The sequence below is a fragment of the Cannabis sativa genome, chromosome 3, assembly GCF_029168945.1.
Source record: "Cannabis sativa cultivar Pink pepper isolate KNU-18-1 chromosome 3, ASM2916894v1, whole genome shotgun sequence".
In the NCBI taxonomy this organism is placed as follows: domain Eukaryota; kingdom Viridiplantae; phylum Streptophyta; class Magnoliopsida; order Rosales; family Cannabaceae; genus Cannabis; species Cannabis sativa.
In genome coordinates this window covers 34,249,010-34,272,865 of record NC_083603.1, presented here as the reverse complement: position 1 = coordinate 34,272,865, position 23,856 = coordinate 34,249,010, and the positions used below count along the sequence as shown (strand labels likewise).

General features: G+C 33.7%; 1 protein-coding gene and 1 long non-coding RNA gene across 2 annotated transcripts; one reads left to right on the top strand and one right to left on the bottom strand.

Annotated features, from left to right (window-relative positions):
• The first annotated feature begins 7,505 nt into the window (after window positions 1-7,505).
• On the top strand, window positions 7,506-7,907 carry LOC115709023 (uncharacterized). Its single transcript, XR_004010143.2, has 2 exons — window positions 7,506-7,703; window positions 7,795-7,907. It is a non-coding gene; the product is annotated as an uncharacterized LOC115709023 (long non-coding RNA).
• A 5,048-nt stretch (window positions 7,908-12,955) lies between these two features.
• Window positions 12,956-23,583, bottom strand: LOC133035716 (AMSH-like ubiquitin thioesterase 1). Its single transcript, XM_061111860.1, has 14 exons — window positions 23,119-23,583; window positions 17,086-17,150; window positions 16,854-16,929; window positions 16,588-16,767; window positions 16,311-16,405; window positions 15,475-15,577; window positions 15,357-15,403; window positions 14,854-15,178; window positions 14,609-14,698; window positions 14,412-14,474; window positions 14,236-14,310; window positions 13,730-13,792; window positions 13,523-13,575; window positions 12,956-13,402 (listed from the first exon to the last, which is right to left on the bottom strand). The coding sequence occupies exons 1-14, from the start codon at window positions 23,230-23,232 to the stop codon at window positions 13,225-13,227; spliced, it is 1,527 nt and encodes a 508-aa protein (XP_060967843.1). The 5' UTR covers window positions 23,233-23,583; the 3' UTR covers window positions 12,956-13,224.
• Window positions 23,584-23,856: the final 273 nt, after the last annotated feature.

Sequence of the window (23,856 nt, the reverse complement as noted above, 5' to 3'; positions counted from 1 at the left end):
GATAGCTGATTGATTATCACAGTAGATAAAAGCTGATGTAGTTTAAGGAATTCTTAAATCCGTGAGGAGGTATTGAAGCCATGTTATTTCACTGGTGGTGGCTGCCAAGGCTCTGTATTCTGCTTCTGCTGAACTTCGGGAGATGGTTGGTTGTTTTTTAGTTTTGTATGAAACTAAGCAATCTCCAAGGAAGATGCAGAAGCCTGTAGTAGATCGTCGCGTGATGGGACAAGAAGCCCAATCAGAGTCTGAAAAACCCCTAAGCTGTAGAGAGGAATGTGGAGAGTACAATAGACCTTGGCCCGGATGTCCTTTGATGTATCTAAGGAGATGATGCAAGGCCTGCAAATGAGTGCTGCGAGGGTTGCTCATGAACTGACTAAGGCAATTGACAGCATACATTATGTCTAGCCTGGGCAGAGTGAGGTAGAGTAGTTTGCCAACTACTAGTCTGTAGTAAGAGGGATTTGTGAGTGGTTCTCCCTGTTGATCGTCTAATTTGGTCCGGGGGTCCATGGGAGCTTTTGCAGGCTTGCTGCCTGCATATCCAGTTTCTTCAAGAAGCTCAATGGCATACTTGCATTGAGACAAAAATAAGCCATCCTTTCCTTTGGCAATTTCGAAGCCAAGAAAGTAATGTAAAGGTCCAAGAGCTTTTAGTTTGAATCTAGAATGGAGAGACTGTTGAAGTTGATGCAAGGTATCAAGATTAGGTCCAGTGAGAACAATATCATCCACGTAGACCAGTAATGCTATAAAATTGTCCTCGTTGCCTCTAGTAAATAAGGTGTAATCTGCCTGAGATTGATTGAATCCTTCTTGGATGAGAGCTTCGGATAACTTTTTGTACCACTGCCTCGACGATTGCTTTAAACCATAGATCGACTTATGGAGTTTGCAGACTAGATTAGATTCTGCAGACAGAGAATTAGGTAGAGTTAGACCAGGAGGTAATTGCATATATACCTCTTCATTAAGATCACCATTTAAAAAGGCGTTATTAATGTCAATTTGTAGTATGTGCCATTGTTTAATAGTGGATATAGCAAGTAAAAGCTTAAATGTGACCATTTTGGCCACAGGGGAGAAAGTATCAAAGAAATCAAGTCCCTCTTGTTGAGTATATCCCTGAGCAACAAGGCAAGCTTTGTGTCCTTCAATAGAGCCATCGCTATTAAGTTTGATTTTATACACCCATCGACAACCAATTGCTCTTTTTCCAGGAGGAAGGGGAACAACAGACCATGTCTTGTTGTTTCTGAGAGCAATAAGTTCATTGTTCATAGCATCGAGCCATTTTCTGTATTGTATTGTTTGTTTGTATGTTTGTGGCTCCTTTTGTGAAGTAACAGCAAGAATGAAAGCCTTGTATGAGTTAGCTAATCGAGTATAAGATATGAATTTATCTAAAGAATGGGGTGTGGAGGATTGATCTTGAATGTATGAGTAGCATTCAAAATCTTTGAGGTAACTCGGTGGTTTAGTTGGTCGTGAAGATCTTCTTGGGACATCAGGTGGGGCTTCACGAGATGTTGGAGAAACATCAGTGGGATTGTTGTCAGGTTGTAGAGATTCAGCAGTGCTGTTGTCGGGTTGCTGAGGTGATGCAGCAGTAGGTGCTGAGTTGCTGATGGGAGATTCAAGCCTTGTTCCTGCATTGTCAGTATGGATAGTAGGATAATCTCCAACAGGAGTGTTAGTAATGTTGGAGGAAGGCAGTGCAGGTGTAAGAAAAGGATCAATGCCACTGTTATTGTCATTCAATTTGTGAAAAGGAAAAATGTTTTCGTAAAAAACAACATTTCTTGAGATGAAAATTTGCTTTGTATTCAAGTCATACAATTTATATCTTTTTACACCTTGGGGATAACCAAGAAAAACACAAGCTTTGGCCCTAGCATCAAACTTTGTGCGATGTGCAGTGAGGGTAGAAGCAAAAACAAGACAACCGAATGTTCCCAAGTAAGCATAATCAGGTTGTCTTTTAAATAACAGATCATAGGGAGATTTATTTTTCAGGTTTGGAGTGGGAAATCTATTAATCAAAAATGCAGCAGCCATAACACATTCACTCTAAAAACGAATAGGTATATTGGCTTGAAAATAGATAGCCCTGGCCACATTTAGCAGATGCTAGTGCTTCCTCTCAGCAATTGCATTCTGCTCAAGGGTCTCTACACAAGTATAATCATGTAGAATTCCTTGCTGCTGAAATAGATCTTTGAATGCCAACTCAGGGGCATTGTCAGATCTAAACCTTTTAATAGAACAAGAAAATTGATTTTTAACATAGAAAATAAATTGGGGAATCACATTAATAGCATCAGATTTATGCTTTAGCAAATAAGTCCATGTAAATCTAGAGTGATCATCAACCAAAGTAAGGAAAAAATTTTGTCCAGAGTGAGCAGGTATATGGTATGGTCCCCAAATATCACAATGCACAAGATCAAAAATTTTAGAAGCAAATTTATTATTGCTAGCAAAGGGAAGTTTTCTTTGCTTAGCTAAGGGACAAATGTAGCAAGGTGTGTCTTTGTGTAAAACAGAAACATTACATCCTAGTTTATTGCTAAGAATATTCAAATGTTTATTTGAGGGATGTCCTAGTCTAGAATGCCAAACATCAGCACTTATAGAGAACACAGGGAATCGATCGGGTGTAGGATCCAGTATGTATAAGCCATTCCTAGATTCACCTTTGCCAATCATCCTCTTGTGCATTTTTTCCTGTATAATAAAATGATCAGTATAGAATTTCACATAAAGAAAATTTTCTTAGTTAGGCAATTCACAGATATAATGTTGTATTTGAAACTATGAACATACAACACATTATTTAAAACCAGATTAGATGAGATTTTGACTGAACCTCCTTTATCAACAAGCAGATAGTTGTTATTTGGTAGCAACAGTCTAATGGGATCGATTTTACATACAAATTGGAACAATTTCATGTCAGAACATATATGCCTTGTGGCTCCCGAATCAAGTATTCAAGTTTCATTGAAGGGAAGCTTGGTTACATTGGAAAGCATAATACAAGTGTTACCTGTAGATGTGCTAGGATCTGCAGTATCTATGTTGCTTTGCTGATGAGCTAGCAAATTTAAAAGTTGTTGATACTGTGTAGAAGTGAGTTGAGGAAGGATAGCTTGGCTGTCTGGACCAGTATTGCTCGTTTCAGGGCTGGCTGGAACTTGATTAGCAGCTGCATCTTTTCCTTTATTTTGATTATAACCAGGAGGATACCCATGTATTTTGTAACATTTTTCAATTGTATGTCCCAAGATGTTACAATGGGTACAAAATGGCCTATTCCTTTTCTGTTGCTGAGTCTTGTTGCCTTTAGTGTTGTTTTTCTCTCCTTGAAAGGCAAATGCCATACTGTTGCTTTGATCATTTGACACATTGACATTTCCCTTTTGATTTTCCTCTTGAGTCACCAGATGAAAGACTCGGCTCACTTCAGGAAGGGGATCCATCAAGAGGATGCTGCTTCTCACCTGTGAATAAGAGTCTGAAAGTCCCATGAGAAAGGACATAACATATTCTGTAACACCCTAACTAACTTAGGCGAATTACGTGATTTTTAAACGTACTGTGCAGCTCGTTGCTAATCAACGAGGTTTATGGAAAAACGTGATTAATTAAAATTTTGCTTTTTAATTAAACTTATAAAACAATATTACAAAAGACTCGGGATCCTGATTATAAAATCATTTACAAAAGATTTAACTGTTTAACTGTTACATAAAATTAAAAGTCGTCTAACGACCAGTTGCAAAAATTCAGCCTTGCTGTCCCGAGGATCGTACGCTCCAGGCCTAACTGCCCCGACATGTACAATCTCATAAGCTCGCTCACGGTCCATCAGCTATAGCCTTGCCTTTACCTACACATGAACATAAACTGTGAGTCGACAGACTCAGTAAGAAAAGCATAATAATATCATACATAATTCTAATTGCCGTGTCCAACACGATACTGAGTCCCGCTACTGCCATGTCCAACATGGTACTGAGCCACTACTGCCATGTCCAACATGGTACTGAGTTTTGAACGTTCATAGGGACGGTACTATTGACAAGTATCCTCCTGATCGGTCGAACCGGTCATACTCCGGCTGCTGGTCATACTCCAGCCTGTACCGACGGGATAGGTCAATAGCACGGAACCACCAACCAAATGTCAGCCTGATCGGTCGAACCGGTCATACTCCGGCTGCTGGTCATACTCCAGCCTGTACCGACGTGACAGGGTTGGATGGTTCGAAGCCTATATACATAACTAATGTAATCTAGCAGGCTTCCTACATGCACGCTAAACATGTAATCTACATATGCATACTGTTATACTAATCTTACCTGGATTCCGATTTCGTGTGTGCCGTCAACCCGACCGGAACCGAAGCCGAGCGCGGACATCGGCTCCTAAACCATAAAAATCACAACGCTATAAGTGACACGCTAAATCACTTCCCGGGGACTAAAACTTGGAACTAAAAGTTTCCCTATCGATAAAAAGCATGGCAATACCCCCTAAAACATAAAAACGAGGAAAACTAGGGTCCCTGAATTTTCCCCAACCGGTAGACCGGTTGCCCAACCGGAATTCCGGTTCTGGAAAATTCAGAACCCTCATCCGGAATTCCGGATGTACAATCGGAATTCCGGTTCCTCGCAGGCAGCAAACCAAATTTTTCATAACACGACCAATTCAACCCCAAATGGTTCCAAACTTTCCAGACCTGTTCTATACCTTCCCTAGAACATTTCTAAGGCCTCAAAACCACCCAGAAAACACATAAACAAAAATCACCATTGGAGCTCAAGCTTTGAGTTCCAAACTCAAGCTTGAGCAAATCCACCTAAACATGCATTCCACTAGCTTAATTCTACTTAAACTAGCATAAAATCACCTCTGAAAACTATTAGAAACTACAGCAACAACACAGAAACAGAATCACTATAATTTCCTCCAAAAATCACATTTTTGCATAGAAAACTCAAACTTTAAACAATCTATCCAACATGCTTTCAACACAGCTCAATTAACATCAATTAACATGTTTTAAACCACATAAATTAACAACAAAATCACAGCAGCAACAGCAACTAAACTCATGCATGCATCATCAATTTATCAAACTTTTCCTAAGAAAATAAGAGAAGAAAGCTAGAAGACACCTACCACAGTCAAGAATTCACTAGAGTTTTGCAAATCAAGCTTGAATCACCACAAAAATCCAGCTCCAAGCACCCCCATGCACAGCCGAAAATAGAGAGAAAAAGAGAGGGTTTTTGAAATTTTCTTTCTTTTCTTTACTTAGTGATTTTTTGTAAAAAGAAGGAATACACATAAAGCCACATATCAACTTCCATTTCAGCCAACAATTAAATAAAATAATATTTATTTTTCATTTCATAAAGTCACAAAAGACAAATTACTAATGGGGCAAAAAGACCATTTTGCCCCTCCACCATAAAATCATGAAAATCATACTAAAGGGGTATTTTTGGGAAATTCTAAATTCCCGGCCATTCCCGACATTCCCAATGTCTAAAACCCGTCCCCAAACTACTAACATACTAAGTTGTGATTTCTACCGAGCCAAACGCCGAGTTCCAAAATACCGGGCACCGGAAATGCAAAATATGAAAAACTACTGAATAACATAACCATGCATTTCTGAATTCCATAAATAACAGTAATAAATTATTTAAATAGCTATAAATAATTTCATAATTAATCATAATTAACTGATAATTTCCAAATTAACTAAGCGGGCTTTACATATTCCATATGATGATATTCTTGGATTCTTTTCACACCACCACAACTACATCCATTGCAGGTGCATGTTGGTCGATAGTGAGACAACTGCTCCCAAATGGTTTTCAGTTTAGTAAAGTACATACTGATACCTTGATTATCCTGCCTTAGATTCATTAATCCTTTTCTTAGGTTGTTTATATGTGGACCATTCTTTTAATGAAATCGAACTTTCAAATCTTGCCATATAGCAGCAGCCGATTCATCATAAAGAATGCTAGAGGATATTTCCTTTGAAACAGAGTTTAGGATCCAAGAAATAACAATATTGTTGTTTCTAATCCAAGCATTATACAAGGTAAGGTCATTAAGAGAAGGTTTAGAAATCGAACCATCCAAGAACCCGAGTTTGTTCTTGGCAGAAATAGCCAATTGCATCGCCGTACTCCAGGACATATAGTTGTCTTGTCCGGTTAGCAATTGATAGACTAACACGTTTCCTGAATTATCAACATGATGAAGATAGTATGGATTGGAAGGATCTTCCAGGGGATTTCTTTGCTGCATCGTAGGATTGATGGTTTCTTTGATGGCAGTCTAGTTTGAGCTATCTCCAATCGAAGTGGGACTCGTCTGATTGTCATTAGACATTTCTTGAAAGAGAAAGGATCAAACAAAGAGTTTGATCAGAAGAAAACAGAGAAAAGAAAGCACAGAGTAGTTGAAGAAAACTTAGCTCTGGGAACAAGCACGCCGGAGAAGAAAACACACGGCGGTCAGAATTGGGATCGAGGGAAAGCATCTCTTTCCCGCTCTGATACCATATTGCGGAATTGAATGAGAGCAGTAAAATGATTTGTATTTGATAATCGATACAATGTACAAAGGAGACTGATACAGCTATTTATATTGCTGTAAGGTCGGTTAAAAGGGTCATAACCAACTCAACAGCATAAACCAACTTTGCTAAAGAAACAGTAATTAACTAACTTTATCCAAACTGACTTACATATAACAGATTCCTAACTAAATACCTTAACTACCTTTAACAGTCCAGCTAGAGAATAGTAACAGTAAACTTGTTACGTTTAGCTGCTGTCGTTCAGGAGTGCTGCAACCCGAAATGGTGGAAGCCTTAGATGTTAAGGAGACGCTGAGTTGGTTTAAGGTAAAGGATTGGAAGGAGGTTGTCATTGAAACTGATAGTCTTATAGTGGTGCAAGCGTTACGTAGTTCTCTTCCTATGGTTTCATACTTTGGAAGTGTTATTTCTGATTGTAAGATGATGTTAAATGATTTGAGAGATGTTTCTGTCCATTTTATTAGACATTGTGCAAATAGTGTTGCTCACTTCTTAGCTCGAGCATCCTATGTAGTTGCTGATCGTGTTATCATGTTACTCCAGATTTTAATCATGTAATCACATTATATTGCAATTAATAAAGATGATGATTTTATTTCAAAAAAAAATATCTATTCTATATAAAGTGTGCCTATATAACTAAAATTCTTGGTTTATGAGAAATTTATGGGTGACTTTTTATTTTTATTTAATAAAATAATAAAATATTATTTATATATAATAAAATAATAATAAAACCAATCTCATTAATATTTGAACTGATATTTAAGATTTTAATGTTTGTTTTCTTTAATCTTATACTTTTAACTGAATTTAAATGTCTCAAGTATATATATTATATAATGACATATATTTTACTCTCACTGATTAATCTTTTATTGTTCTCCATAAATATAATAGTGTGCATTCTTTTTTATTATTATTATAAATTGTTGTTGTTACATATTGAATTTGTATTTGACTTGACTAATCTCAGTGATAGTGTGGTAGTGGCTTTCTTGCAACAATGTACTTGAGGTCGATAGACGATCAATGTGTGAGTAAAGAGCGAGTACAAATAGTATAGGTATTCTTTCTTTTCTCTTTATCTCTTCATCTCCTATCTCTTTGAATTATATTTGTATTTATAATTTTTATTAATTTATTGCAAATTTCAGTGATGATAACATTGGGTTCGAGATGCTTGAGGTTGTATTTTGTTGAAAATACAATAAAGAATAAGAAAAATTGTTACAAATGTTATAAAGAAGACATTTATTTAGTGAATCAATTATAATTTGTGTGGAAATCTCAAATTTTGAGTTATATATATACTTTCTTTCCATGTATATAATCTAATCCTTATATTTATAATGATTATATTTAGTACTATTCATGAAATCTCCATTCTCCCTAAGCAATACATAGTTGGTTTCTATAATTTTGTGCTAATTTTATTTTATATTTTTTATGTGCCAATTATAAAGTGGTAATATATATATATATATATATATATATATATCATATTTTCTTAAGGTAGAGTTTATATTCAATTTCATATATTGGCTAATTGTTGGTACTATCTGGTTCTATTTTTTCGTAATTTTTTGTCTTATTAAACTAATTATTATACTTTAAGTTACTCATTGAGTAAGGTAAAATAATTACCCTAACCTCTTAAATTTATACTTAGTTATGAAGATTTTGACAACAAAGCTCAATACAATTTAAGTAAAATCTTATTTTCAAGTTTAGCAACAAAATTCAAAATGAAGAAAAAAAAAGTTTGAGCATGAATTTAGTGAAGCTATGAAAATTCAAAACATATACTGCGAAGATATTTTTTGAAACAATAATAATCAATTCTAATTTTTCAAATTAAAACAATAATTCAATTAAAAAATTATGATAATAAAAAATTAAATTAAATTTAAATGTAAACTATACTTAAGATATTTTTCAAAAAATATATAACTTTTATTTTTTCTCAAATTATCTTAAGAATTATTTTAGAATATGTATATATTTTCACATTATATATGTTTTTAAATTAATTAATATAGCATATTATTATTAATAAATTAACTACGTTAAATAATAAGTATGGTTATATATGTAGAATATTATTAAAACAATTATTCTATAGATTTTAAAATAAATATCAATAATAATTATTATAATCTATAAAATTGATTGTTATATCTATTTTCTATATAAAGTGTGCCTATATAACACAATTCTTGGTTTATGAGAAATTCATGGATGACTTTTATTTATATTAAAAATAAAATGGTTTATTAATAAAAATAATATAGTTTATGAGAAATTCATGGGTTACTTTATATAATGAAATAAATAAAATAAATCTCATTAAATCTAGAAAAATACAATTGGGTTTTTGTTTTATATATTATATACATATATTGCTAAATAATTTTTCTATTTGTTTTTTTGGCTCGATCAAGTTATAATTGTTTGCCTCCACATCTAAATCTGAATATATAAAATGTGGCTATATAAACGAATTCTTGGTTTATGAGAAATTATTGACTGACTTTTTTTAAAAATATTATCTTTTTTTTTTATATATAAAATGTGGCTATGTAACAGAATTTTTGGTTTAATATTATTATTTATTTTTCTGTCAAAATATTAACAGAATATTCTAATACTTGACAGAATATTCTGATTAGAAAACGTTAATTATAATTGATTAATTTTAGATAAATAATCCTACCAAAATTTAATCTAACAAATTTCTCTCGCTAGAGCAAAAATCCTAGCCTCCAACATAACGTTTACCAGTTTATAACCTTAGTTATAATTTCTTAAGCTATATTTTATAATTTTAATTTTCATATTAAAATTTGAAAAATACTAATGAAGACAACATGCTACATGCTATTATACAAAAGTATTGCATTTATATATCCCACGATGTTTCAAAAATATTTTTGAAAGTTCATCTTGAATTAATTATTAATATGTAATAAAAGATATTAGTTATTATATTATTACTTCAAACAAAGGAAAGTTCTAGCGGTGCTTTTACTTTCTAATCATCTCTTGGTTTCGGGCAGAAAGTCATATTCATGTGTTATGTGTACGTTAAATTTTTGTTAATAGGCCAGGGAAGAGAGTATAGTCTTACAAAACTTGAAATGTGAACCTGAGTTGTCAGCATATACATAACCTTAATTTTAGCTTCTTTAACCAGCTGCCACACACAAGTTACTTACTCTAAATTTATAACCATTTACAATTTTTTAACACTCAAAAAGTTACCAAGTTTGTTTTCTATAGCTCTACTTATTAAGGTAGAAAAATATTTTCAGATTGACTCCTCTATTCCGTTTATTAAATGAATTGTTTTCAAGTTGACACATTAACTTAAAAATGACACAATAATGACATACTACAAAGTATACACTTATATTCATTCTATTTATTGAGAATCAAAACTTCAATCTTCTCCACTAGATTAGCCAGACACACACAATATTATTTGGACATAAACACAGGACACAATATTATAACTCAAACTCATAAACACTTAGTCGAAACTTGAATGAATAATGCCACTCTTTTAAGTTTTAAGACTGTATATGACTAGGCAATTTTGGTTATTGTATTATCATTGCTGCTACATAGTTGATCATTTTTAGATTTTTGATGTGAAATTTTGTATTGTGAGCTTTTTACAGTTTCTAATAGACTTCAATGAGTAATAGATTTATATAATTATACTTAGAATAAATTTTGATAATGTTGTTTGGTAGATTCCTATTTTGTTATTAGGTAACATAATATTATTATTCGTTAGGTCTGTCACAATTATTAGAATGAATCAATTTAAAATCCTTTCACTATATTGAAAGGTGAGATTGATTTTAATATGAGCTTAATTATATATTTTATTTTGTATATCTATTGTTTTATTTGAAAACAGGTGAATAAATGACTACACTATATACAACCATTAAGGACATCACTCCAACTACAGAAAGTTGGAAGAATAAAATGAGAGTGTTAGAAAAATTTGAAAAGCGGACAAATAAGAGTTCACCAATCAAATATCAAATACTTAATGTTAGCAGACAAAAAAGTATACAATCAGTTAATTTACTGTTGAAATTGTCAATACTCTACTAATAAATGCTATATTTTCTGAATTTTTCCTGTACACCCGTTGCAACAAATTATTATTTCATAAATATATATTTTTTTCTTAAAAATGAACACAGGGTAATGATGTTGAACCTAATAACTAATAATATATATATATATATTTTTTTATTTTTAATTGTATCACTTTTTAATAACGTAGAAAAACACTAACATAAAATTTAGTATACGTGTCTCGCACGTAATTTTTTGCTAGTATATATATATATATAGATAGTTGTTAGATATTTTGAAGTGAATTTAGATTTTTTCTAATATGGTATTATTTAAAAGGAATATTTGGGTTATCATTTTAAATAATAATTATAATAATAAATTTTAACGTGATGTATCTTCATATTTTGAGTTTTTTTTAGGTTAGTTAATATTTAATATGGTTAAAAAAATGAAGAAAAAAACGTGATATTTAGGTTGAGTTTTTTTTAGATTAATTAATATTATATTTTTTTTTTAATATGGTATTGTTTAAAAAATGATATTTGGGTTATCATTTTTCAAAAAAATAAAATAAAATAATAATAATAATTTACGTGATATATCTTGAGTTTTTTTTTTTTTCTTTTTTTTTTTTTAGGTTAGTTAATGTTAATATTTAATTAATATGGTTAAATAGTTAAAAGATTCCTAATAGTACTCAAAAAATTAAAAAAAAATATATATGAAATTAATTAATTAATTAAAAAATTGAGAGAATTAAAGAAAAAAAAATAAAGAAAAATTTGAAGTATTTTTAGACCGCCACATCATTGTGTCATCTGCACTGCCATCATCCAACACCAACTCTATCCCACACCTATACGTGCAAATTGGTTTAATATGGGATATGGGACCATAAGCTAACTGATTCAATTCAAGACTTAATTAACCATTTCGATAAACACAACCTGAGACTAACCTTATTAATCCAAAAATGGGTAATATAAACTTCAAATCCAATAAAAAATCCAATGTCTGACACTCAAGATACGGTTCTACAACACATCGTTCTCGAAAATATTTTAACAAATCAGTCATTGATTTTGAAACACACAATCTTTTTATGCAAAGTTTTAGAAAACTGTATTTATTCAATTGAAAAAAATGTTACTTACGGTAGTCACTGTACCATTAGTTAAAATTCAATTTTGTGTTTTTGAATATATTCATTATATTTGAAAAAAGAAAAAGAAAAAAGAATGATCCTTTAAATATTTAAGAGGCATTTGATTAAATGGGTATTAAAATGACTAATACGCAGTTCATTTAGAGTTAAAAAAAATTAGTTAACCCAAACTCTCAACATTTTCAAAAAGTGAGCCATTAAATTCTCTTTAACCACTATACCATCGAAAAACAATAAACACAAAAACATCACCAAACATAGTAGTTTACAAATACCCAAAAATGAAGCACTTGAAAACACAACAAATTTAAAAACTAAAGCAACAGCGCATCAGCAACAAGAAGAGACAAGCCCAGGGCACTAGCCTCCCTAACACTAGATCTATAACGAGAAGAACCTTCGGCCACCCCAGCAAATGAAACAAGCCCCATCGTTGAGACAACGAGAAAAGATCCATCCACCCACTTCTACATACCCAACCCCTAGCTAGATCAAATGCATTGCCAATTTGCCATCAAACAACTACCTCATAGGGTTTTAATAATTGAATAAATATTACGTTAGGTGTGATTTTACTTTAGAAAAAAAAAAAAAATAAATAAATTAAAAACTACCTCGCCAGAACCCAGCTACCACAACCATTGGAGTAGAATGCAACCACTCTAAGAATCCCCTTGGACCAACTAAAATACATACACGGCTATCCATAACCACCAACCTCCGACAACTCTCAGCCAGAGGAAGCCCGAACACCCAACCAGACAAACAATGTGTCGACCCTTAGATAAAGAGAAGAAAAAATGTAGAAGGACAACCCCTATGGCGCTAAAACAGCGGAAATTTCGCAGCTCTGCGTGCCTATCTATTTCCAACCAAGCAACGTTATTGGAAATTATAATAGAGATTACGGTATTAGTTTAGTCCAATGAATATGTTTCGATTGTCTTATATTATATAACACTGACAATTATGTTTTTCTATCGACAAATGAAAAGATCTCTACTCTGAATTGAGAAGTGAAGATGCTTTCACCAATTACAATGGTTCAATAATCCATTAAAAAATAGGAGATCCAATTTCTTTTGTTATAAACGCAAGCCATTTGAGTTCAAAATATGGCCAACTAATAACCACAAATGGAAAGATATTCAGCCAGCTGGCAGGTATAAAGCCTTTTCTCTATACAGACACATAACAAAAGTACTCCGACAATGTTAAGGCCGATCCTAATAGCACATATCCAATAATTGCACACGTATATTATATGAACAATTGCATCAGAATAATACGAATATCAAGCATTGTAAATTTAAAACAAATATTATCCACGAAGATCAATGACATCGAAATTTAGATTAGGGTTCATGTAAATATCTGTACATGTCTTATAAAGAGGCCCACCATCCGCAGGCGGATTATGTGGATGAAAACCACGTTGCTGGCAGTGTCTAATGACAGACATCCCACCGGGAGTTGTCAACCGAAAGATACCATGCTTTCTGTACAAGTAAAAATAAAAATAAAATTTAATGAGTAAATACATTGAGCAAATAATGGAACTGCAGTCAAAACCAAAAGTATCTAGCCAAGTAGCAACGCTTTAAGCTGGTCTTTCTTACCTCGTAGAATCTCTGGGTGCCATGACAATTGCAACTGATTCCGGCAACATTATCTACATGGAAATTATTATTATTATTATTATTATTATTATTATTATAATCGTAGAATCCGTTTCAGTAAAAGAAAAGAAAAATGGTTATTTAAAAAAAAAATTAAAAAAAAAAATGGGATTTGAAAAGAAATAAAAAACATGAAGAGGTGCATACCTGATATGAATAGTGGGTATGAACATCAATGGAAGACATAAAACATGACTGTGTAGGATGAGTCTGCAAAATGAATGAGAAATAATTGATCAGGACAAGACAAGGGTTACATAATGCAAGAGTATCTGACACTAATATAAAAACGATGTACATCCTAAACCAGAGATGCTAATAAAGAACATTGCTTGGTTAAATACCAGAACATGAAGACACACACTACTTTTCAAGTGGCAGACAAGATGAATTTCCAGCAAAAAACAACATATTTAGACAAAATACTAGAATAGACTAGCTGCTGGCTCAATGGTCATCATATGCTCCAAGGTTTCCTTATAAGTAGGGGGTCTTCTATAAAAAGTTTTGGATTCTAATGGATTACCGCATCTAGGAAATATTTATAACTTTTTTACTGATAAAGATAAATTAAAGCATAAAGAGCATCAGAAAACAGGAAAGGGAAAAATAAAAAGTCTACTTTTGGAAACATTTCAACGTATGACACTTACATGAATCCAACCAAGTGGGAAAAGTGATCGCTTATCCTGAACCTCAAATATTTCCTCCTCATTTGTTGTCTGACACTGATCAGAAATACAATTTAACGAGTCATATATTTTGTTGAGTAAAATAACAAAAACATTAAATGGTGTCTGCAGAAAGTACTAAGAAAAATTTGCCATACAGAATCTGATGTCGATTCTTGTTTAGGAATGATGAGAGCTGTAACATAAAATTTTCTGTTTTTCTGCAAATAATGAATTTTGATATATTAGTTAGAGAATATAAAATGTAAGCAAAGGTTTATATAATAATTGCACAAATTTAAACAATATGAAGCTGAAATTAGCTCCATTGTAAGCAAATGTTTTGAACACTTACAAGTGAACCAGCAAGGACACCACAAGTTTCCAAGTTTCTATCAGTATTTGACTTAGCCAGCTTCATAAAGTTCTCCATCATTGTTGTGGACTGAAAAAGAATAAAATCATCCTTGTCACGCACATATCTCTTTTTGTCTTGTACTAGCAGCTTTCTATTTATTATAGAATTATACTTGTACCACCATATGCAATAACACCCATGAAAAGACCACTAATAATTAAAAAGATACTTCAGAATCTCACAATGTGTAATTGTAGGGGTGTTTCAGCGCGAATTAATTCATCTGTCATAAGTGAATCTACTCCAGAGTCAACTTCAGAAACTTGAGGTGAGACAGCTGGAATCAAATCTTGTACTTCAGCAAGTACAGGTGGCGGAGAAGGCTGCCTGATAATTTCTACATGTGCAGGAGCTTCTTGTGTTTCAAATGAAATTAGGGAATCCTCATCTTGACTCGTCTTCTGAACATCACTACTCTGTGTATGAAATAACTCCACGAGTAGTCTTTCATGTTCTGATTGGTTATTGTTTTTGTTAACTGTGGGCTCCTGTTCTACAGGTTGTTGGCTGGCCTCCCAGGAATTAGAAAGGTAAATCAAAATAGCAAAATCAGTATCAAATCATGGAAACAAAATTAGTTTGTGTGTTTTTGTAGGCTTAGATTAATATGCATCCATGTTACTCAAGCAAACTAACTTGAGTTCCATATTAAAAGAAGATGTTGGACAGAATTTTAGTACCAAACCTTAGGATTTCGACAGGACTCAGGTCTATCATGCTTGGATACCGAATCTACATTCATAGGGAAAAAGTTAACTTAAATTTTGCATCAAACTAAAAGATATAGTTAAATATCATCATACCCCTTTGTCAGTTATAGGAGGTTGCCACCGCCCATTAAGCCCATTTGGTCCTAAAATAGAATGCCTTGAGAGTGTTTCATCTGTTGGGCGTGGTCTAAGAGATCTACAAGAAGTAACAAAGTAAATATGTCATTCATGTATACAACTCCAATCATTTGGTAAGTCTAACAGGATGCATTTCTTAACAGTAAATTTTCAGCCTAAATGTCGCAGGCTGCAAACCTAAATAAATAAACAGAAAAAATTATTAACACTAACTGCTCTTCCAAGGCAATATTTTTATCCACAAACCACCTTCCTCAATCTTTCATAATGAAAAATTCACACGAAAATGCTTAAGGCTATGTTAGTGACGGAAAAAAAAAGGAAAATGTAAGAAAGAAAAAGTGTAGAAAATAAAAAATAAATAAAAAAAAAAAACACAGACACACACATAAATTTTCATCTTTGATATGGAAAAATTTGTTGAATCAAGTTTTTTTCCATACCATTTTTCATTCAATACCAAATATGAGAATTATTTTTTTGTTTCCACTTGTTTTTTTCCTACATTTTTCTTTCCTCACTAAAATCTAACTTCCAAACATAGCCTAAAAGTCAAACTCAAAACATATTTTGATACATCAGTACAAAGTAGAAATATGTTAATTGTCCATTTATGAAACAGACGATTGAAAATGCAATTGGAGCGCCTCGATTTGACCATCATAGTAGTTAGGAAATTATCACATAAGTGTGTCAAGAATCAAGAAAATGCATGAATATTGTTGGTTGGCTTACGCATTCAAGCCTCTATAGATTTAAAAAGTGAGCCAAAAGAAAGATCAAAAGCATACAATTTCCGAAATCGTTCTTCCATGGAATTAGGATGAGAAAACTGCTGAGGCCTTGAATTACGATGTACAGGGCCTTGGACAGTTGATCTTGCTAACTGTAACATTAAGAATAGTGTCAGGAAGCAGAATTTACTCTAAATCATAGAATAAGACTATACCTCTAAAAGCACGACCCCACGGAGAACCCTTTTAACTACCATTTGTGTTTGATGAAGCAAACCAAGTAAATTGAATCACTAAAACACTTTCAACTAAATGATTATAGCACAAGCGGTACCTTGGTTACATCATGTGCGGTCAAAGTTTGGTTTTTGATAGAAGGCCACTCCAGCAAACCCTTTTGATTATGATGGGTCCGCCCATTGGTTTGATATGCGTACTTTCTGTTCAGTTCATTGATCTTCTCTTGCACTGCTGGTTTTAACTTCTCCAGCTCACTCAAAGCATTCAATAAATTCTACAAGAAATTAAAATTAACTGACATACCTGATACCTTAAGTTTTACAAAAGTGCTTTTCCATAAACTAACTATGAGTATATTACCTTTCTCAAGTAATCTCTTTTGCTTTTACCAGATGCATTATAATCTCGATGGCATGGTATTGTTTCAGAGACCAAGCTACAGCATAAAAAACGCAAATAATGTAAGCTTAAGTAAGGGAAAAAGGACACCAATCTAACTTTCACCCTGTTCCACACCAAGCCAGTAGCACATGTGATTGACGGGTTATATCACAAAATCAAAGAGGGACCTTCTCAATTGATTGACATGTACCTTGAGAACCTTAGAAGCATAACATACAGATCGATGATATTCTTTTCTTGTCGAAAGATGTTGGCCTACAATACAAGCATATTAGGAACTAACAGTCATCTATAATACACATAATAAAAATGGAGAATCAGAAAACAAAAAAAAAAAAGCTCATCATAAATTAGTTGATACATGCATGCGCTGTTCTGTCTGCTTGTCAATTTACTAATTATAAAAATAATAAAGTCATAAAAAGACTATTAAAAACAAAAAAAATTACAATAAAAGTGCACTTCTGGGCTCAAAACTAAATAATAAGCCACTCTAAGTAATGATGTGCATATATGGTAGGAGTACCCTTGAATGATTAAAACTGTAAGTCCACTATTAATACCACACTGATCTTGTGCATTTGAAGACTTATTATCCTAAAACAGTACAGATATGCATCATTAAATCATACTGGATCATGTGTTAAAAAGAAAAAAAAAACAAGAAAAAAGAAACATAGTTTGGAACTTCCAGATAGACATAGAGGCATTACAGATACTCATTCCAAGATAAACTAATTCCTCTTTTTATACGAACTTCAAGACAAACAATTCAAGCATATTACGATGAATGTCCCGAAAAAATTCATCTCCAGTCTTCAAGACCATAGGTCTAACTACTAGCCATATTCCTTAAAGATGGAAAGTAACCACATTAACTTCAGATAGGGTCTCAACTTTCTAATTTTAATAGTACTACAGCATGCTTACAAAATTACCTTCAAGATCATTTACAAGTACAGGAAGAGTATAAGACTGTCTTATTGGTTTTACAATACCCAAATAAAATCTAACCATTGCCGCTGTCAATGTTATAACAAACAATAATCTCCAAACTAGAAGTTAATGGCTACTACTTACATTATTCAGACCAACGCATGTCAGTTGATCGGCAAAGCAGATGCCCAGCATAATGAAGCACTTAATTCAGAGTCAATAAGCACATCAAAAACCTCCCTCAGTTTAAGAATAGCATACACAACTATACTCTTTTCTCCTAAAAATTGTTCTTTCATGTTCACCAAAAGAATCCAACAACCCTATATTGGTAATTGTTGGAATTAAACTCATGTAATCTGTCACAGTCAGTAGGTACATTTTTCTCTTATTAGATGAATCTGGAGAAAGTTGTTCTTAGTTATAACAATTGGTTTTATCATCAACTTAAAGTGAGTCCCACCAATAGTTATAAATAGGTGTGCCTCTATTCTCAAAGTGATCTCCAATCTCCCAGTCTCATAATTTAGATTCAGAAACAAGTTTAGAGCGAGAGAGAAAGTCCAAGATCATAGTGAGTGTTTGTGGAGATTGTGAGACATTTCTTCGTAATAATTTACTATGTTGAGTTGTCATCTTGGGCTTATTCAATTGTGTACTACTGACTATTCTTAATCAATAAAGATCCATCATTCATTCATTCTCAAGCTAAGTTTATTCTTGTCTAATTTCATCTAAGTTCTAGTTTTAACTTTGTGATTGGTTCTGGTTTGAATTGTGTTTTCTTGAACATTGTTACTGCTGTAACAATCAGTTTTGAGGGTGATCATTCACCACAAATGGTATCAGAGCTCAGAGTTTAGAGTTCAAGAATCACATTCAACCAATCAAGATTCATCTTCAACATTTCAAGAATCAAACTCGAACTTTCAAGAACTTGGTTTGAATGGCTACAGCAAGGTTTGTGGTGGACAAGTTCACTTGTTCCAATGATTTCAACCTATGGAGAATCAAAATGAAGACTTTTCTTGTTCAGATCTATGAAGCACTATTGATAGAAGACAGGAAGAGAAAACTTAGAATTGAAGCCAAGGCACATAGTGCCATCCTCCTTAGTCTTGGTGATAAAGTTTTGAGGGAAGTTTCAGATGAAGACAAGGCCTTGAGTCTCTGGAACAAGTTGGCTTCAATCTACATGAAGAAATCTCTTGCAACAAGTTGTATCTCAAGAAGAAGTTGTACACACTTCAAATGGATGAGTCAAAGGAATTGAGAAAGCATCTAGTTGATTATAACAAAATCATTCTTAATTTAAATAATCTTGGGGTGAAAATTGATGATGAAGACCAGGTTGTAATCCTGTTAAGTTCACTTGCCAAGATGTATGAGTACTTTGTTGATATAATCTTGTATGGCGAAGAAACTCTGACCATGACAAAGGATAAGGCTGCATTGAATCAAAAGAAAGGAGATGAGAAAGATGACACCAATGGAGAAGGATTACTCATTGTTAAGGGAAAATTCCCCAAGAGGGAATACAAGGGAAATCAATACTCAAATGGCTACAAAGGTAACCATTCAAGATCCAATTCTAGAAACTCCACAGGAGGGCTAAGCTCTAATGGAGCTGCAGGAAAGCAATGCTATTATTGCAAGAAGGAGAGCCACTTTAAAGATGATTGTTTGGCTTTAAAGGCTAAACTGAAGAGAGAAAATCATCACAACTCCAAAAGGCATGGAGTTGTTGATGTTGCTGATGGCTATGAGTCATCTGATGCACTCGTAGTGTCATTTGATGCACTTGTGATGTCTAGATCAGATTTAGGTGGAGATTGAATTTTAGATTCAGTGTGTTCATTTCATATGACACTAAACAAAGAACTGTTTAGGACTCTTTCAGAGAGTCATGGGAGCACAGTTCTTCTTGGGAACAACAAAGCTTGTGAGATCAAAAGTGTAGGAACAATCTTGTTAAAGAATCATGGAGTCGTGAAGACCTTGCAGCAGGTTAGGTATGTTCCAAATCTAAAAAAAAAAATCTTCTCTCTATTGGTATGTTTGATAAACTGAGTTAAGTTTTCAAAGTTAAGGAAGGTGTAATGAAAATTGCACAAGGCACCGAAGCTGTGATGAGAGGAAAGTTGAGTAATGGATTGTATTTCTTGGATGGAAAGACAGTGACAGGTAGTGCAGCACCTGTTATTAACTTAACTAAATACAGTCAAGCAAGACTATGGCACCTCAGATTGGAGCATGTAAGTCAGAAGAGACTTGAGGAAATGAAGCTAACATAAAGACTTGAATTCTGTGATAAATGTGTTTTGGGGAAGGCTTGCAGATTGAAGTTCAATAAGGCAGAACACACCACCACAAAAAAGTTAGCTTATGTCCATTCTAACCTTTGGGGGCCATCTAAGTTTCCAACCAAAGGTGGAGCACACTATTTCATGAGTATAATTGATAATTACCGCAGGAAAGTCTATGTTTATTTGTTGAAAAACAAAGATGAGGCTTTAGAAACCTTTGATACATGGAAGAGGCTACTGAAAAACCAGACTAGAAACAAACTCAAGGTCCTAAGAACTGACAATGGCCTTGAGTACTGCTCAAATGCAATCAAGGGATGGTGTGCCAAAATGGGAATCCCGAGACATAGAACTGTGATCTGAACCCATCAGCAAAATGGTGTTGCTGAGAGGATGAATAGAACACTAATTGAGAGGGTTGGGTTAGGTGCATGTTATTGGGAACTGGTTTAGACAGAACCTTTTGGGAGAAGCTCTTAAAACAGTCTGCTACCTAATCAACATATCACCATTTGTGCCAAACAACTTCAAGACCCTACAATAGTTATGGATAGGTAAACCCCCAAACATAGATCACTTGAAAGTGTTTGGATGTACTGCATTGGTGCATGTTAGACAAGATAAGTTGCAGCCTAGAGTTTTGAGATGCATATTTCTTGGCTATCCTGAAGGGGTTAAGGGATATAGAGTGTGGTGTTTAGAACCTAGATTTAAGAAGTGCTTGATTAGTAGAGATGTTGTTTTCAAGGAAGATGAAATGGCCATGAAAACCAAGAGCACTTCCTAATACAGTGAAGTTGTATCAGATGAGAATGTCCAGATTGAGGTGGAGCAGGCTGCTCCTAGAACACCAACTAATTACAGAAGCTATTAGTTAGCTAGAGATAGAGAGAGCAGACAGAGAAAAGCCCCTGGTCGTTTTAGTTATGCTGAATTCATTGCATATGCACTTATAATTACAGAAGAGGTTGACAATTCACAACCCACTAGCTTTCAAGAAGCTATGAGAAGTAAAGATGTTGAAGCATGGTTGCAGGCCATCCTAGAAGAGATGCAGTCTCTTAGGAATAATAGAACCTGAATTGCTGTGAAAAATCCAAAGTTTTATAATGTATGTAAGGACAACTTCCTTACATGGAGAATTAGAAGAGGAAATCTATATGCAACAATTTGAGGACTTTGACAATGGGAACCCAAATGAGGTATGCCTACTCAAGAAGTCTCTTTATGGCCTCAAGCAAGCACCTAAGCAATGGAACTTGAGGTTTGACACCTATATGCAGAATATTGGATATACTAAAAGCAAGTATGACTCATGTGTGTATTTCAATAATTAGCAAAGCAAAGTCAATGATTGACAAGCTAAAAAGGAAACTCACTGATGAGTTTGAGATGAAAGATCTAGGCAAAGCAAAGAGAATTCTTGGGATAGACATAAAGACCTAAGCTTAGCATGATAATACTTTCTCAAGTTGTCTACCTACAGAGAGTATTGAACAAGTTTGGCATGGTCAAGTGCAAACCAGTTGCAACACCACTTGCTCAACATTTCAAGTTGTCTGCATCTCAGTCACCAAAAACAGATGCAGTACGAGCCAAGATGAGCAAGGTTCCCAATGCAAGTTGTGTTGGGAGTCTCATGTACTCTATGGTGTGTTCAAGACCTGACTTAGCTCATGCCATGAGTAGTAAGCAGATACATTTCAAACCCTGGCCCTGAACATTGGGAAGCACTAAAATAGACAATGAGGTACCTACAAGGTACTCTAAACACTGAAATTGTGTTCAGTGAAGAGAACCAGTTCAAGGAAGAAATCACTGGTTATGTGGACTCAAATTTTGCATCAAACCTAGACACTAGAAGGAGCCTAACGGGATTTTTGTTCACTCCTCTTGGGGTCAGCTGGAAATCTAACCTACAGAAAGTAGTAGTTTTGTCATCAACAGAAGTTGAATACATGGCTGCAACAATCAAAGAAGCTCTATGGCTTAAGGAGTTGACAAAGAAGTTAGGTTTCAAATCTGAGGATATCACAGTTTACTGGGACAATCAAAGTGCTTTGCATCTCATGAAAAATCTAATGTTTCATGAAAAGTCAAAGTACATTGATATCAAGTTACAGTTCATAAGGGATATCGTGTCATCTAAGTAGGTGCAAGTGAAAAAAATAAGCACGCATGATAACCTTGCAAATATTTTCACTAAAAATGTAACTAGAGACAAGTTTAGGCATTGTCTAAACTTGTTGAGCATTCAAGACATTTAATGTCCTCACTCATTTCTTTTGGATTAGAGATTAAGCGAGTCTAATCAAGTGAAATTGCTAGGATTAAACTCAATTAATCTGTCAAAGTCAATAAGTCCATCTTTTCTCTTATCACATGAATTTGGAGAAAATTGTTGTTAGTTATAACTTTATCACCAACTTAAAATGAGCCAAACCAACAACTAAAAATAGGTGTGTCTATTCTCAAAATGATTTCCAATCTCTTAGGCTGATACTTTAGATTCAGACACAAGTTTAGAGAGAGAGTCCAAGATCATAGTGTTTGTGGACTGATATAATAAAAGTATCACTCTTGAAGTGATTTTCCTTGTGAGAGATTTTTTTCCTAATCAATAAAGATCCATCATTCATTCATTCTCAAACTAAATTTATTGCTGTCTAATTTCATAATTCTAATTTGATTTTGTAATTAGTTCTAGTTTGAATTGTGTTTTCTTAAACATTTTTTAGGGTGATCATTCACCACAGTGATAAGCTCAAGAAAACAACTACGGCAATTAATTTTTGAGTCTTAACTTTCTAGGTTAACTAAATATCTCTACTTTCACTCTAAAGTACATGATTAATTTTATATATAAAATATATATATAACGGAGAACATCCATGGCTCACAACCAAACTTTGGAATTCAAAGTGATAATTAATAAAATCGCTAATAAAATCACAAAATATAACGGAAGTGCGAACAAGAACCTGTCTGAGAATGTTATCAGCAATCCGATTGTAGTATCGAAGAGAAATCCTATTATCGACCTCGATTTTTTGAGCACTGGCAGCGATGTTGATTACATCCGAAGAAGACCTCATCTTGAAATATGTGCGTCTTTTCTTTCGTTTTTCTCTCCGATTCTTTCTAGTGACACAACATTTTTCGGGGATCGAAAGTTAGCGATTCGAGATGCAGATGGAATTGGCAACTAGAGGAGAAAAGATCGTCAATGGCGGCTCGTTTCAGCGCTAAGAGCCTAAGAAGGGTCGAACCCGAGAACGAAGAGGAAGCGTATACCGTGTACAGGCAAGGAGGTCATTCTAGATTAGTGAAGAGGGTAAATGTGGAAACTAATAACGCTAAGGGTGTGTTTCGGTCAATCGACCAATCATCAGATTACAAATTCGCATTGTGAATTCTTTCATAAAAATAAAAAATAGAGCATTGCTATGAGACAGTGGTTAGTGATACTCTCTAAAAGCTATTATATTAAATTATATGGGACCCGATATTTAGTTGAACCAATAGCGATATTGACATGTAGGAGGGTGCTAGGCACCACTGGTGCCCTTTAGCATTTCTCTAAAAAATAAAAATTATTGCACTTCGAATTTAATTGACTTTCTATGTTTCATTGTATATTTTAATAAAAGCTTAATTAGGATTTTTGGCGAACTTTTATATATACTAAATTATGTTTCTAAACTTTTAATGTCATTAAA

Excerpts from the sequence above, each read along its gene's own strand:
- LOC133035716 (XM_061111860.1), bottom strand. The coding sequence starts at position 23,232 with ATGAGGTCTTCTTCGGATGTAATCAACATCGCTGCCAGTGCTCAAAAA. Across the intron at positions 15,578-16,310 it reads GAAGAACGATTTCGGAAATT|ATCTCTTAGACCACGCCCAA; the intron begins GTATGCTTTTGA and ends TACTTCTTGTAG. Across the intron at positions 14,311-14,411 it reads AAGAATCGACATCAGATTCT|TGTCAGACAACAAATGAGGA; the intron begins GTATGGCAAATT and ends ATTTCTGATCAG.